This window comes from Mercenaria mercenaria, chromosome 10 (genome assembly GCF_021730395.1).
Source record: "Mercenaria mercenaria strain notata chromosome 10, MADL_Memer_1, whole genome shotgun sequence".
NCBI classification, from domain to species: Eukaryota; Metazoa; Mollusca; class Bivalvia; order Venerida; family Veneridae; genus Mercenaria; species Mercenaria mercenaria.
Genome location: NC_069370.1, coordinates 37843610 through 37860996, shown reverse-complemented (window position 1 = coordinate 37860996; position 17387 = coordinate 37843610). Strand labels below are relative to the sequence as shown.

At 34.2% G+C, this 17387-nt stretch overlaps 1 protein-coding gene across 1 annotated transcript in view; it reads right to left on the bottom strand.

The window, feature by feature from the left end:
• LOC123561861 (ATP synthase subunit C lysine N-methyltransferase-like) overlaps positions 1–17172 on the bottom strand; it is a 39555-nt gene extending 22383 nt beyond the window's left edge. The window contains exon 1 of the mRNA XM_045354522.2: positions 17062–17172. Coding sequence (XP_045210457.2) covers positions 17062–17098 — 37 coding nt within the window. The 5' untranslated portion in view covers positions 17099–17172. The remainder of the gene's footprint in view (positions 1–17061) is intronic.
• Between the last annotated feature and the right edge of the window lie 215 nt (positions 17173–17387).

Sequence of the window (17387 nt, the reverse complement as noted above, 5' to 3'; positions counted from 1 at the left end):
TCGTTATCGCCCTTTTCCTTTACTTAATTTGAAAGTCATCCAAACATAAGCAATTATTTTAGACCGATTTGTATTTTATTGCGTCCCTTTCTCGCTATTCCATAATCTCATTAAATCATTATTTATTTCTTCCCTCCAGTCTATGTTCACAATGGTCGCTGACTTCGAATCACTTGCCCTCTCATCTATGATTTTTTCATCTAAGTAATCCATCCAGTACGCTTGCAGTATGTCGTTTGCTCTACCAAGATGCCCGTCCGTATACGAAATAATGTTCAGAGGGACACCTCGGGCTTTTCGTCACCACGAACCTTAAAATCTTTAATTGTCTCGGAGAGACGTAGAACGCTTCATTAATGTTACTAAATAGGCTCAAAATAGCTTATACATTCACACTTATTATTGAGTAGAACGTACATGTGTACGCCGGTAATCAATACTGTATAGATAATCAGGATCGCGAAGCATTACTTCCAGAACTTTGCACATAAATTAGCTATTACGTAACAAATGTGCAGGCGCATTGCTCATTTTGTCCGCATATAATAATTATTATTACATCGTGCAAATGTATTAGGAACCTGAGACGTCATATCTCGTCACCATACAAGGAGCAAGTGCCCTCAGAACGGATATTTCTATCTAATTCGTAAACACATAACTGATTTTTTTCTTGCATATCGTATAAAAATAAGCGTTTCATTCTGACAGATCATTTTTGTTGCATTCCGTATTTTAAAATAATAACAGAAATTTAAAAGCAAATAGAAATACTTCATTTGCAGCACTCATTCTTATGGCAGAGTATGTACCCACAACGCGGGAAATTAACGTCCGTAAGCCGAAGTGACGTCATGACGTTTAAGTGAAGCACAATAACAAAGTTCCACTTTAGTTTTATTGTTCAAGCCTTACGGTTTATTCTTTCTGTAAAATAACGCATTTTGGACCGACAAATATACTACATGTAAAAAGGACGAAGAGAAGGTCTCAAGGTATCTGATATTGTCTTAGTTCACATATACAATACCAATTACCATATAATATCTTATGGCAGCGCAAGTTGTCATAACCAGCACGAGAGCCATCGCATGGGAGTGCCAGATGGGTTTTGCAGGCATGGGTAAAATCGACGGAAACGCCAGTCCGGTGTGCAAGAGATATTTTTCCTAATTACTTATCTCAATTACTTTCATTGAGTTTCAATGGACTGCGATCGTGCAATATGTTTCCTTATTATATACGTTACTGTAAATAGTAACAAAAACCCGTTTAAAATGGTCATTACGGCTTCTGTTTATGTATCCATAATGGCGCAGTGCGCCTCTGGCGCCATAATCATAATGACCCCGGGTGACCAGAGCGTCTGCGCGTTTTGATGTTGACGTCATTAGCAACATTATGGCGATTGAAAGGGCGCTGAATCGGATCGATTGTCAAATATTGGTGGCAATGTTGATAAAAAGCAATACAAATAATTATTTTAAGAGTTTGGAAAATATGTAAAATGAAAATACCAAGTTAAATATGAAGTTAACGTATATGATAAAAAGGTCAATAAACGGCTGATTGTGCCTTTTAGCCATAAAGGCACACCTAGTTTCATGATGGTGCTCGGGCTAAAGCCCTCGGGTAATTATAACACTAGACGTGCCGTTATGGCAAGAAAGCACATTCTAGCATAAAACTGCTGTTCTTGTCACATTAAGGGGGTGTTTTAACAGGAGAGAAAACGTGTGTTAACAGAGAGATTATCGCGCTCGCGTGCTGTTATAACACCTTTTTATATATGCGAGTTTCGTGGCAAAGCGTAAACGTCATTCGGCCCCAAAACGGATAATTCAAAACAAAATGACGTCAACGTAAAAAACAACTCAGACATTCCCGCGCATTTCATGGAAATTTAATGACGTTGAGGTATGATGTATTCATTTATAAAGTATTTTTCCGCGTTTTATGCTAGAATAGCGTTAGCGCATGTTCATTTCGTGTTATAACGTCTGCAGAATCCCTCGGGATACGTTGGTACCCTCGCCCTTCGGGCTCGGGCACCAACCAATCCCTGGGATTCTGCAGACGTTATAACACGAAAAAACATGCGTTATCCCTACAACGCAGTCGTAACTTCGATCGGGGTATTATCGGACATGGGGGTATTATCGGACAAACCAATGGACATCAGCTATTTTAAAAGATATAATCATAAAAATGCATTATTACACCGGTCACCTGTTTTTTAAAGTTCTTTGCCGCCTGATTTCAAACAAATACAGAAGCAACATCGATAAAAGGTAACAAAAAATGCAAACAAACAAAACTCACCTATGCAGAAAATATCCACTTCCTGTTACAAATACAAACATTCCGATGTAACATTTGTTGGAATATTTCTTTGAAAACGCGTACAAAGATGTGCCCAAGTGGTGATGGGCACCAGTGTATACAATCGGTTTGATAAACAAACAGTGCAAGGTACAAATGTACTCTGTATGACAGAAATGCTTTGCTCTCCATGGAGGCTCGTTAAGGGGTATTTTCGGACACTTGTTTTAAAAAATGGGAGACTACATTAACCTCATTAATAATTAATTTTACAAAAGTCCAAATTTTCTGCTTGTCGCTCGCAAAACTTTAATTATAATTCCTGAATGGGTTGGTGGAGACGCAGACCAAAAAAAAACCCCCTCATGCACCTTCCTCCATTTGTCTCGTATCCGCACCCCTTTCCAGAAAATCCTTTGCTACGCCTATGAATACTATTACAGCGATTAGCTAAAATTGAAAAGAGTGTAGAGTAGATCTATATTTCATGCATATAGGGTTGAATATTGCCTAGAAATGCATTACTCCACAAAATATTTCCTACTGAATATGCCAAAATTAAACTGATGGTGTATGACTAGTGTCATAATTACGTGTCCGGTAATACCTCGGCATGACCGATTATACCCCCTTTGAACACCTCAAAATGATTTTATACGTAACAAGTCATATGACGGAATACCGACTAATCTATTTTCGACAAATAGAAAGTACACATGCAGCTGTAAAGTGAGAGAGGATTTCTGAATCTTGTTTACGGTAAGTAGTGTTAAACTTTAATTTTACGAATTCTGTCCGATAATACCCCGATCGACGTCATATTAACCTCATAGTAATTCTTTGTGAAATGTTGTTTTTTTTTCAACCCTAAGTTATGCTTTATGTAAGAAAGTACAACTATCAAGGCATTTGATTTTATACATTATATGGCCTCTTATACAAGTAGTATAGAAACTGAAAAGCTCCAGTAATGCTAGTACGAATGAAAAATGCACTTTAAACTTTTCTTACAAGATTATAGATACACATTATAATAAACAGGTAGGCCTAAATACACAGGAGAGCGGTGCCTTTGAGTGATAATGGCCCTAGAAGAGAATAATAGCCCACGGGCTATTATCATCTTGGCAGGGCCATTATTACACAAAGGCACCACTCTCCCATTTATTAGCTATACATATTGAGGTCAACGCTTTCATATCGGACGAGGAATGTTTTCTAAACGTTGTAATGGAAAGAATCGCGTGATATCCATGGCGCCCACGCGCACGTTGCGACAACAAGTTGACGTTTCAACTCGCGAAAAATATTAATGCTCGTCAGTTTGATTTGTTTATAAGATTTTCGAAGAAATTCTTCTCGTTTTTTTCCTGTTTTTCGTACCAGAAGGAAAATTTAGACATAAAGTAATTACTTGATAGTAGGTATGTAATAAAAAAGGACCAAGTGGTCAAACCTGATGTTGGCCACACAATCTCATGCTTACTCAAATTTCAACTTCTTGGACAAAGGCTCCTAAAGCCGCGCAATATTACCGCTGCAGAACAAGTGCATAGATCCACATACAAAGTTAATAACCTATAAATATTGACATTCCAGTTTCATATCGGGTGCGTTTCGTCAATTGTGACGTCATTTTTATGGATGTCGTCACATTTTTAAGTTCTTTACCAGGACGTTTTCAGTTCCACTCGGGCTAAAAAACAAAGTTTTTATCATTGATACAATGAATAATACACATGTAGTAATTATAAAACGATTTTTAGATTTGCATCGAGAAATAAGCATTCATTCTTCCTAAAGTCGCGCAATATTTCTATATTTCCACTGCAGAACGCGTGCATATACCTAGATACAAATCTAATAACCTACGATTACATGCTCACTTCAGGTTGCTTAGTTGCGTCCTTTGCTTCGAAAGAATTTTTTACAGACTTAATAATAATTAAGGTGTGCGCATGCAATAGTATACTCTATGGCCACCTCGTACATATTGCTTTCATTTGGAGTAAGATATCTTGGGGGAAACCGTCAAGTAATAATAAAAGAAACGGATATAACAATACTAGTACGTACTCTAAACAAAATCTTATTTTCAGTCACAGACTTGCTGGTATATTTTACTCCAATATAAGTAATGTGTTAAGCAGAGATACTCCGATGAGTATCAGTAACGCTTGCCTTTTTCGCGTATAGAGTTAGTAACGCCATCGGTTAGAGTGAGGGACAGAATATTAAATAAATATTTCTCGTTTATGATAAAGCAGTTGCAGAAATATATTTCTAATATTAAAACTGGCATTGCCTTTAATCGATCATTGACTGTGTGTAAGTATTGCTGCTGAAAAAGTGTAGGATATTTGTTTTATTCTGGAAACTTTAAATAGCAAAATGCTTCTATTTTCTAAATAACAGACGCCTGTTTTTAAAATTTAAATGTTTCAATAAATTTATGCGATTACTTTTAGAATGTGAATACATGTTCATATCAAGACACAAGTTAATATATTTAAAGTAATTGATATAAATGAAAAAAATGTAAGCCGTGTCATATTGAGCGATACCGTAACCAGAAGTCGTTGAGATATGTCACATGATATCGTTGAGACATGTTAATATACAACTAATCGAGGACATTACACCTCATGGTGATGAAATAATGGGTGGCTTTTAAATATACACAATATCAAAGATTTTTCACAAATTATTTTACAAGGTATATATAATAAGACAATGTAATTAATGTTAAAAAAAAATTATCATCCACAATAGAATTTTGACAATTTTGCCGAAAGGATAAAATAAAATATACACTAAAAAAATCAAAAGTAATAAATTATTTTTTTATATACAGTGAAGTATGAATTTTTCAATAATATACAAAAAATAAACACCTTCATTATTATTTCCAGATTATATTTTGGATTATCATCACACTTCTGTGTAAAAATTAACCTTACAAAATTTCTCAATACATACAATCTGCATAATAAAAAGGTACATAAAACATGTCAAAAGTATTTATTGATCTCCCATTAATAAAAATATAATTTATAGAAAACATAAAAAAAAATGGGAGTGAAAAGTCACCTCTTAATACAAAATGGGAGTGAACAGTCAAGGGAGGAAAAGACTTGGGAGTGAAAAGACTTGGGAGTGAAAGAGCTGACACCCCAGTTTATTCACTGACATATATTTTGTGTATGATTCATTTAAAAAAAGAATATTTATATAGATCTATATATTCATATTTTCTAAAATATGCAAAATGGAGGAAATATAAAATGAAAACATACAATTATTTCTGAAGGGTCGAAATGTCTTTGGGGTCGAATTGTCCAAGAAAATTAGATTTTGGGGTTGAAATGTCTTGGGGTCGAAACGTCCAAGATTCCCGTTCCCTGCACAGACACTTGGGGGTCAGAACCTGTCCCCTCTCCCAATCCGCCCCTGCCAACCTTCAACCAATATATTTTCAAACTGAGCACATGTCTCGATCATACAACAACTTCTGTTACCATTTCAATATGTTTAAAAAATCTCCCATATGCTATCAATGCTCAGAAAAACTAAAGACAACTTACTCAAAGCGTTTTCAACACAAACTAGCTTGTCCAAGGAATAGGAGAATAGATCCCAGCTTGATGTCAAATTTACTACACAGAGCCGGGACACAGACAATATCGTTAGTGGTTAAAATAAAAATACTTGCCTTTGACGTCAACTGCTGCGGTGGCTGAGAGAGTACAGACGCTGGTTCTGTGAGCTTATTTTTGGGCAGGGCCGCGGGTTCGCTCCGCGCTATGGGCAATCTTTTCTTCCTTTTTTAGGTATTTTTTTTATATCTTGAGAATATATTGTTTAAAAAGAAAAGGAAAATATTATATTAGAAAAAGAATGCCCGAAGCGCGGAGCGAACCCATGGCCCTGCCCAAAAAACTTCTTTCAAATCCAGCGTCTGTACTATCTCGACCATCATGGCAGTTGACTTTCTAAGCAAGTATTTTTAACCGCTAACGATATCGTCTGTGTCCCCGCTCTGCGTAGTAAGTCTGACTGCGCAACATCAAGCTGGGATCTATTCTCCTATTCCTTGGACAAGAAAATCGTGTTTACATTGTGAAGTAAGTTGTCTTTAGTTTTTTTGAGTATTGATAGAGTATGGGAAATTTTCAAACATGTTGAAATGTTAACAGAAGTCGTTGGATGATCAAGACATGTGCTCAGTTTGTTTTAAAAAACAACAAGAGCTGTCCGTAAGACAGCCAAGCTCGACTATTCGAAATATTGTCACAGAAGCAGGAAATTATTACCCAAAATGTTAAATATCAAAAGAGTTTTAAGTTCGAAACGGGACATAATTTGACCAAAATGCATATCAGAGTTATGGGACTTGATGCTATCAACTAGTTTAATAACCCCGAAGAAACATGTTAAGTTTCAATTCCATATCTGCATTAGTTTTGGAGATAGTAACTTGCATGTAAAAAACTAGATTTTTTTTTTTCAATTCCTTTTTTAATTCATTTTTTTTCTATTATTATGAGTTTTAAAAATATTGTATAACTAAAGTCATTCATGTGTGTTTAGTTTTAATGTCAGGTTCCAGTGTAGTGCCTGTGCAGTAGTCAGAAGACATAACTTTAAAAACAAAAACAGCTTTAGGATCAAAATATACAGGCATTGAACTGTGAAAAGCGAATAATGCTCTTCTCCCAGTTCACATATATTTCAAACGTTAGCTTTAATATCACTGACCAGAGTTTATCAAAAAAACTAAAACTATTGGCGATGAATTATCAATAAACATCAAAAAGATTAACCATAAACAAGAGGACCATGATGGTCCTGAATCGCTCACCTGTCCCAACATGACCCAGTTTTGAACTGAGTATGACGTCGTTTTTTTTCTATTATTTGACATAGTGACCTAGTTTTTGAGCTCGTGTGACCCAGTTTTGAATCTGACCTAGATATCATCAAGATGAACATTCAGACCAACTTTCATACAGATCCCATGAAAAATATGGCCTCTAGAGAGGTCACAAGGTTTTTTCATTATTTGACCTACTGACCTAGTTATTGATGGCACGTGACCCAGTTTCAAACTTGACCTAGATATCATCAATATGAACATTCTGACCAATTTTCATGAAGATCCACTCAAAAGTATGGCCTCTAGAGAGGTCACAAGCTTTTTCTATTTTTAGACCTAATGACCTAGTTTTTGACCACAGCTGACCCAGTTTCGAAATTGATCTAGATATCATCAAGATGAACATTCAGACCAACTTTCATACAGATCCCATGAAAAATATGGCCTCTAGAGAGGTCACAATGTTTTTTCATTATTTGACCTACTGACCTAGTTATTGATGGCATGTGACCCAGTTTCGAACCTGACCTAGACATCATCAAGATGAACATTCTGACCAATTTTCATGAAGATCCATTCAAAAGTATGGCCTCTAGAGAGGCCACAAGGTTTTTCTATTATTTGACCTACTGACCTAGTTTTTGAAGGCACGTGACCCAGTTTCGAACTTGACCTAGATATCATCAAGATGAACATTCTGACCAATTTTCATGAAGATCATGTGAAAAATATGGCCTCTAGAGAGGTCACAAGGTTTTTCTATTTTTAGACCTAATGACCTAGTTTTTGACCGCACATGACCCAGTTTCAAATCTGACCTAGATATCATCAAGATGAACATTCTGACCAACTTTCATAAAGATCCCATGAAAAATATGGCTTCTAGAGAGGTCACAAGGTTTTTTTATTATTTGACCTACTGACCTAGTTATTGATGGCACGTAACCCAGTTTCAAACTTGACCTAGATATCATCAAGGTGAACATTCTGACCAATTTTCATGAAGATCCATTCAAAAGTATGACCTCTACAGAGGTCACAAGGTTTTTCTATTTTTAGACCTAATGACCTAGTTTTTGCCCGCAGCTGACCCAGTTTCGAACTTGACCTAGATATCATCAAGATGAATATTCAGACCAACTTTCATACAGATCCCATGAAAATTATGGCCTCTAGAGAGGTCACAAGGTTTTTCTATTATTTGACCTACTGACCTAGTTTTTGAAGGCACGTGACCCAGTTTCGAACTTGACCTAGATATCATCAAGATGAACATTCAGACCAATTTTCATGAAGATCATGTGAAAAATATGGCCTCTAGAGAGGTCACAAGGTTTTTCTATTTTTAGACCTACTGACCTAGTTTTTGACCGCAAGTGACCCAGTTTCGAACTTGACCTAGATATCATCAAGATGAACATTCTGACCAACTTTCATAAAGATCCCATGAAAAATGTGACCTCTAGAGAGGTCACAAGCAAAAGTTTACGCACGGACGGACGCACGGACGCACGGACGGACGACGGACGACGGACGCTGCACGATCACAAAAGCTCACACTGTCACTTTGTGACATGTGAGCTAAAAAGCCATAGAAATGTTAACTTAGAAGTTCAGTAAATAAACAGGGTTTTTCGAGAATTTCGGCAAACACTGTTTTTCTCAGGTAAAATTCTGATCATTACCTTTTAAAAATTGCTAGTCTTTTGGGTTTAAAACAAGCTTTGTACAGTCATGTAAATGATTGTAATTTTCCCATACCAGGCATCTGTTATAGCAGTATTTTTGACTGAAAGTTGGACACAATCATTCTTCCTTTCAGAAAGAACCAAAATTTGATCTAATAGAACATAAACTTCCTAAACGATTCCATAATTCCAGATAATTCCAACACCACTCCTTTAATTTTAAAGGGGCACTGATTTTTCAAGGGAGCTCTGCCTTTTAGGTAGCACCTAATTTCATATTATCTGCATTAGTTTTGGAGATAGTAACTTGCATGTAAAACTAACCAGGATTTTCTAAGTCCAAAAGGGGGCATAATTTGCTCAAAATACATGTCAGAGTTATGGGACTTGGTCCAGTGAGGTAGGTAATTGATCTAGAAAAAGAAAAAATAAGTTTCAAATCAATATGCCTTTTAGTAATAGCTGTATGTACTTGCACGCAAAACTTTAACCAGAATTTTCTAAGTCCAAAAGGGGGCATAATTTGGCCAAAATACATGTCAGAGTTATGGGACTTGACCCAGTGAGGTAGGTAATTGATCTAGAAAAAGAAAAAATAAGTTTCAAATCAATATGCCTTTTAGTAATAGCTGTATGTACTTGCACGCAAAACTTTAACCAAAATTTTCTAAGTACAAAAGGGGGCATAATTTGGCCAAAATGAAGGTCAGAGTTATGGGACTTGGTGCTATCAACTAGTTTTATAACCCCGAAGACACATGTGAAGTTTCAATTCAATATCTGCATTAGTTTTGGAGATAGTAACTTGCATGTAAAACTTTAACCAGAATTTTCTAAGTCCAAAAGGGGGCATAATTTGCTCAAAATACATGTTAGAGTTATGGAACTTGACCCAGTGAGGTTGGTAATTGACCTAGAAAAAGAATAAATAAGTTTCAAAGCTATATGCCTTTAAATGATAGCTGTATGTACTTGCATGCAAAAACTTAACCAAGGTGTGACGCCGACGCCGACGCCAGGGTGAGAAGAATAGCTAGACTTTTCTTCGAATAGTCGAGCTAAAAATGTATTGACTGAAGGTTGTCAGGGGCGGCATGGGAGGGGGAGGGGTGCTGACCCCCAAGTGTCTGTGGCTCCCTAGAGAGTTGACTAGAGTAGAATGTAATTACGTATTCATAAAATTTTTGTCTTATGAATATAATAAAGAACTAAGAGAAACAAACTCAAATCAAATTAATTATAATTTAATTAGGATTAATTAGATCACGTCCATATATATCAATATGATATTATTTATAATATTATCAATATATAATCAAAATAGTTTCAAGACATACTGTTATACAATTCAAACAGCATAATAATTTTCAATATTCAAGAAAAACGCAATACATAAATCACAAACTTAGGTATCTGGGAAAAACATAATACTCTAATGCACTAATATTTCAACACCAGATAACCTGAATTACTACAATGTAATGCGACTGAATATAATAATACTTTTCCTATAATAACTTAAATGATTAAAGCCTGATTCTTCACAAAAGCTATTAACCTTTTAAGCTTTCTCATAGATACATATTTTAATAATTAATTAATAAGGGACCTTGGTTTGGGTGGGAGGGAGAAAAACTAATTTCGACGTGACCAGACTAATAGAAAAAACAGAATGAAGCGCCAATTCAAAAATACCTATATATTTACTTATCTATAACCTATCAAAGCAAAGAAAACAAAATTCAAAATGACCAATCAATTCAAGAATTAAAGAATCCGTTGACCAACCAAAATTATTGACACAACAATAGGACTGCTTGATTTTGACTGAAGAAAAATTTTGATGTTCCACATAATTAACCGATTTTAATGTAAACAATAAAATACGCTAAATTACGTATTCATAAAATTTTTGTCTTATGAATATAATAAAGAACTAAGAGAAACAAACTCAAATCAAATTAATTATAATTTAATTAGGATTAATTAGATCACGTCCATATATATCAATATGATATTATTTATAATATTATCAATATATAATCAAAATAGTTTCAAGACATACTGTTATACAATTCAAACAGCATAATAATTTTCAATATTCAAGAAAAACGCCAACCAACCGGCCAGGCAACTTCATGAATTTACAAAATTCATGAAAAACTAAAACACAAAATTAATACAAATAATAACTGACACTAAATATAAATGTTCAGTCATTGTCTCTCAGAATTTAATCTGTCATTTTTTATACACACTTCATCACTGTCTCTTTCTAAGAAAACGTTAAATACCATTTTCTTTAGAAACTTATCTCCAAAGTATTACATACTACCTTGTAGAGAACCAACTTCCTCTGATAAATTATCAAGAGTGAAGTTTTCTAGATCCGTAAATTAATCTGACAATATTACATACTGAAACATTGTGTATCTAGGAAAACGTCACATACCATTTTCTCTAGAAATAACATCTCCAAAGTATTACATACTACCTTGTAGAGAACAGAACTTCCTTTGATAAATTATCGAAAAGTGAAGTTTACTAGATCCACTTAGAACTACACACAACATGTTTATAAACTTAAGTCAGTGAAAATTGTTAACCCAGAAATTATTACAAACTAATTTTTCAGGAAAAATAATTTCAGATTGTTAGATACTAATCTGCAATTGCTATAACTTCTTCAGAGGATCATGTGCCCTGAATGAAGTACTAAACCATTTTAATTGAACCAGTAATTTATAATATCTTAACTTTTTGTACTTGAACAAATATTTGTACACATTACAAATTTTTAAAAGAAAATTATACCATGTTGACGTGTTAACTATATTTTGTAAATTATAATAAGACTATGAAATTTCAATTAAAGAACCTTTCTTAAGACCTAACACTGATTTCTAAGAAAATTCTAAGAAATTACATATGTGCTACTGTATTTATGAAGAATTGTCTAAGTCTCCTTGTGCCCTCTAAGTTGAGGTGTAAACCCCCATCTTTAACAGCAAAAAGTTCTCTACGAGGAGAATTCGCCTTAAGAAATGGGCGAAAGGTTTTTAAAAATCTGACCTTTCTATCCTTACACATTGCCTCTAAAGACAAATTTATTTCTTTGACTTTAGAACCAGTACCTGAAAAATCAACTGGTCTTGGTAAAATAGATGAAAAATATAACACTACAGAACTTTCTGCATATGTTTTAGCACATGTGATTAAATTGGAATACAGGGAAGATATTTCACCAACTGAATAGCTGTTAACATCATTTGTGCCAACATGAAAAATAATGTTATCATAATTGAGATTAATTGATCCTTTTGCTATTTTGGAAGTCAAATATGAAATGGTGGCTCCTGGGAAAGAACGAATATCTGTGTCCCAAATATCTTTAACGTGTTTGGCCATGGAATCCGAAATGATGAGGCACTTGTTGATAGTTGGATTTCTAAGTTGATTTATTCTAGAAACTGAAGAGAAAATGGGGGAAAAAATTCTTTTATTTTCTGTCTGATCATATACTAAGAGAGCACAAGTATGATCATTAAAATTGCAACTTATCACTTAACGAAAGTAAAATACTGAGTTTGTCTTCTACTGAAAGTGAAATATATTTTTTATATACGTCTGACTGCCAATCGCCTAAAATTTGAATTTCATCTGCAGCAACATTAGCTCTAAAGGCAAAGGTTGCAAAACCTCTGCGAAAAGAATGTGAAGAAAAACTTGATGAGTCATAACCTAATTCTGACAGAAGATACCGAAATCTATTTTGGAACTTATGATATGTGACCGGTTTGCCATTTTTCAAGCAAAATAACGGCTGATTATCTTGAGTGGTAGGAATAAATTTTAACATATTGTAGTATGCTGCCACAGGACATAATACTGAAGATTGTAACTTAAGAAGAGGTGTTTTTAATGTACGTTGTCCGAACTGAATAGTTTTTGACCACCTCATTGTCACACATAAATTATCCCCTATAGGAGAAATATCACTTCTCAACAAACAACGATGTGATTCAATATCAGATTTAGATGATGGAACTAGATTTGACTTTCTGGCTACCAAGAAGAAGGCAAATAAAAACAAACACCAAATAACAGAATCATCTGCTTCTGTGCAATCAAGCATGTCATGTAATTTACTCAGAATCAAAGGAGTTATAGGCTCTGCTTGTTTAATACAATGTTGTTTTAATCTAGTTAATCCCTTTAAGGATAAGTTAATAAGAAATTGATTAACATGATCTAGAGAGTAACCCAACATTAAATGCATGGTCCTAACGCCACTTAAATAATTCCTAATGCTATCAACTGATTTGAACGATCTACTCAAAAATTGAGCATACAATTGTAATGTGTATGTTTCAGCAGGTAAATACTGTAACTGAAAATATAAACAGAATAAAATGAAAGATTCCCATTGAATCTTTAAATTCTTCCTCGAACTTGCTGCATAAGCTGACAAATTTTATACTTTGAGATCTTGTTTAAGATCTTTAAACTGTTGTTCTGAAATAGAATTATAACTATTCTACCAGAGATTTGCAAACTGAAATAATTCATCTGATACAAAACATTCATAAGTTTCTAAATGACTGGTTAAAAACTTGAAATCTTCTTGATACTTTGTACTTAAATGCCATCTTGAAAGAGAATCTGCTAATCTATTTTCTTCAGTTGTTAAATGTTTAGTTCTAATTTCACATTCGTGAAGAGCTGACAAGTAACAAACTTCTCTTAAAGCTTCCTGAAATTTTTCTGACCTTGACCTTCCGGTGTTTTAAAACCTGACACACTGACTGATTATCGCAATACACGATAATACGCTTGCTTCTAAATTCCTGGCCCCATAATTTTAAGGCAATGACAATAGCTATCAATTCTAACATACCAATATCTAATTTTTTTTGCTTAATTTTTTCAGGGAACTCTGAGTGAAAGAACGAGCCATTAAAGTAACCTCCACAACCTGTTAAACACTGTCAGTGGAAAAAATTGCATCTGGTTTTGACCAGTCATGATATAACATAATGGAAATACCATTATAACGTAACAGAAATCTGTCCCACCAAAGTAAGTCCTTTTTAACCATATAAGGAATACTGGTCTGAATATTTGGGTGTAAACCATGTATGGACCGTAACCAATTCAACATTCTATTTATGAAAATACGCCCTGGCCTAACGCAAGCTGCAACAAAATTTAACTTTCCAATCAGAGATTGTAACTCCCTAAGAGAAGCAGTTGACTTGTTTAACCAAAGAGTGATTAACTTCTTAATTTCATTTAGTCTATCAGTTGTAATCTCCATTGTCATGGAGTTGGAGTTGAACAAAACTCCTAAGAAATTCATAATTTCTGATGGAATACAAGCTTTTTGTTTTGATTCTTCCAAGCCTGCTTTCTCTAATACTTCTCTTAGACAATAAAATGCAAACCAAGCCTTTTCTCTACTTTCCACACTGCTAAATCATCCAAATAGTTTAAAATAGCTACACCAATTTGGAACATCATGAATGAAATTGCATTTGTAACTCTTTGACAGATAGCCGCAGCGTTTCTAAGACCCATAGATAAAACTGTATCACAGAAAATATGCTTTTTCCAACGAAACGAAACCAAATTGTAGTCGCCTGGACAAATATTAATTTGTCTGTAGGCTTTTCGTAAATCCAACTTGAACATTAAACAATGCCTACCTTTTGCTTTTATTAATTGAATAAAATCATCGATCTTTGGGAAGATTAATTCTATTTCTTCACCTAAATATCTATCTTTACAAATAAAATCATTGACAGCATTACTCTTTGGAAAACTGAGATCTAAAATAATTCTTCTTTCTTCTGATTCCTTTTTTGGTACTGAATTCAGGGGAGAAATTTTTAAGTTATCTGTAAAAGGATTGCTCTTAAAAGGCCCAATAATAGAATGACTTGCCTTTTCTTTTTCTAAATATTTTGTTATTTCTGCTGGATAATTTTCAGCCCCTTTATGATTTTTGTGTTTCCATAATTCTAATTGTTTAAAAGAATTTACATCACCTTGGAAATCTAAAGGGAAACCGTATTTTAATAGATCTATAACCAGAGTATCCTTATAACCTATTAACATTCTGTTCCAAAATTCATCATTTATTTTGTTTTAACCACAATGCGACAACCTTGAAAATTATGTTTACCGGACTCTTTGACTTTTGTGTGTAAATGAACCATATCTATGGATACATTATCAACTTTGGTTTTTGTTACTTTACAAATCTGACATTTTTTGGAGTGATAACAAAGTGAATTTTTATTATTACTCGTTTCCTTTTGTTCAATAGTTTTATCAATTTCCACTAAACAAAATTTTGGAACAAATGTATTAACCAGTTGTTCATTCGTCGTACTAGCTTCCGAAAGTTGCGCAAAACCTGTTCTAAGTCACTTTTGTGTGTGTGGGCAAGCACTTGAACATTCTGGATGCTCTAATTTTTTATTATCCTTTAGCCAGCAAGAAGCACAAATATGTTGTGCCCACCTTTGTTTTCCTTTAACGACCATCAAGTGGGACATGGATTTATGCTGACATTTGTTTTTCTGGTAAAGAGGGCAGAACCATGTCTTATCATCCGATTGTTTTTCTTCCTTACTTTTAAAACCTATCTTTTTGTTGTAGGGGGTTGAAGATTTCTTTACCGAAGCTCTTGACAAAATATTGGTTTCCACATAATGAAAGTCATCTCCCCAACATTTGTGACCTAATTCTATTTCTCTTAGAATTGCTGCATACAAAGATTTAATAGTTTGAAAATCGTATGAGCTGCTTAAATACATTAAACGTTTCAAAAGTTCTAATCTTGCTTCTTTTTCCTTCTTTTTGGTTGTAGACTGAGAAATGATTTCCAATTCCCCAGCCACAAATAAATTGAATTCTAGAGAATCGAAACTGACTTTTGCAGAGACATGCTCATAACGTAAGTATGCCTGTGGGTATTTTTGTCTGAATTTTACATGGTCAGAAGATTTTGCAGAAATTCATATTTTCTACTTTTCTTTTTATGAGAAACTGTACTGTCTGAATCTGAACTACTTTCTGAATCTGATCCACTATCCGTATCAACTGTTTTTGAATTTTTCTTTTTACTGTTTTCATCCTCTGCTGACTTAGATGTTTTTAAATTATTTCCAGACTCGGTAGAATCAGAACTGGACTCTAAATCGGAATCTGTTTCCGATTCTGAAGCCAGCCCATAGGATTTTAATTCTTTTTGTGCTTTAGCGCGTAGCTTCTTTTTCTTTCTTAAATTTTGCAATGTTATTTTACTGTCATTAACTTTTTTAACAGGCTCACCTCGTAATTCTGCTACAGACTTTTGTTTCCGAGCAATCTTTTTCTTCAGTTTACTTATCTGTGCTTCCCTTTGAAGCTCCTCCTCTTCTTTCACCAGTGATTTGTACTCACTTTCTAGCGAAGCTAGCGTTTCCTCACTTGTACTTGTTCTGGACGCTGAAACGTGAGAAACCATCTCGGAAACATCTTCTCCACCCGTTTCGTGCGAAGTTTGGTACTCGGCAGGATCTTCCAGTCCCTCGATTCCGACGAATCCTTCTGAGTTGACCTTATTGTAGTCGTGCCTAACTACCGACCTACCCGACCTTTTGCTTTCTTTTCCAGACATTTTTCCAATTTACAGTCAAATTTTTTAACAAAGTTTTACTTTACAAAGAATTTGAATGTTTTACGTCAAATTTACTTTTCGAAACTCCTTATGGTTTTCCTACATTTTTAAAGTTACGTAAATTATTCTAATCCAAATTTAAACGAAATAATTTTCTGTTTTGAAAACCAGAGAAAAACTAATTTCGACATGACCAGACTAATAGAAAAAACAGAATGAAGCGCCAATTCAAAAATACCTATATATTTACTTATCTATAACCTATCAAAGCAAAGAAAACAAAATTCAAAATGACCAATCAATTCAAGAATTAAAGAATCCGTTGACCAACCAAAATTATTGACACAACAATAGGACTGCTTGATTTTGACTGAAGAAAAATTTTGATGTTCCACATAATTAACCGATTTTAATGTAAACAATAAAATACGCTAAAATCTTTAAGTTTAGTGGTTAAGTCTCTATTTGCGGGTTCAAATATATATATGTTTGTGTTTTAATTGAATTACCTTTGCATAAAACGCACTCTTCTTCTGAAAGATTCATTATTTTCTCCAAAATAAGTAAAATTCAATGTTTTCCCAAGGGCGCAGCCATTTTGAGATTGCGCGATAACTGCACAAAATATTTTTCACTCATCGTTTAGGTATCAACACACTAAATACCTACTACTTGAGCGCTTAGATACTCAGAAAGACCCTGAATCATACTGGAAGTTGGTAAAGGATTTAAAAGATGACGATAACAATTCAGATCGGAGTTCTAATATCCCTTACCAAAATTGGGTAGAATACTTAAAAAAAACTCAGAATTTGCTATTTTACATCAGTCCTAG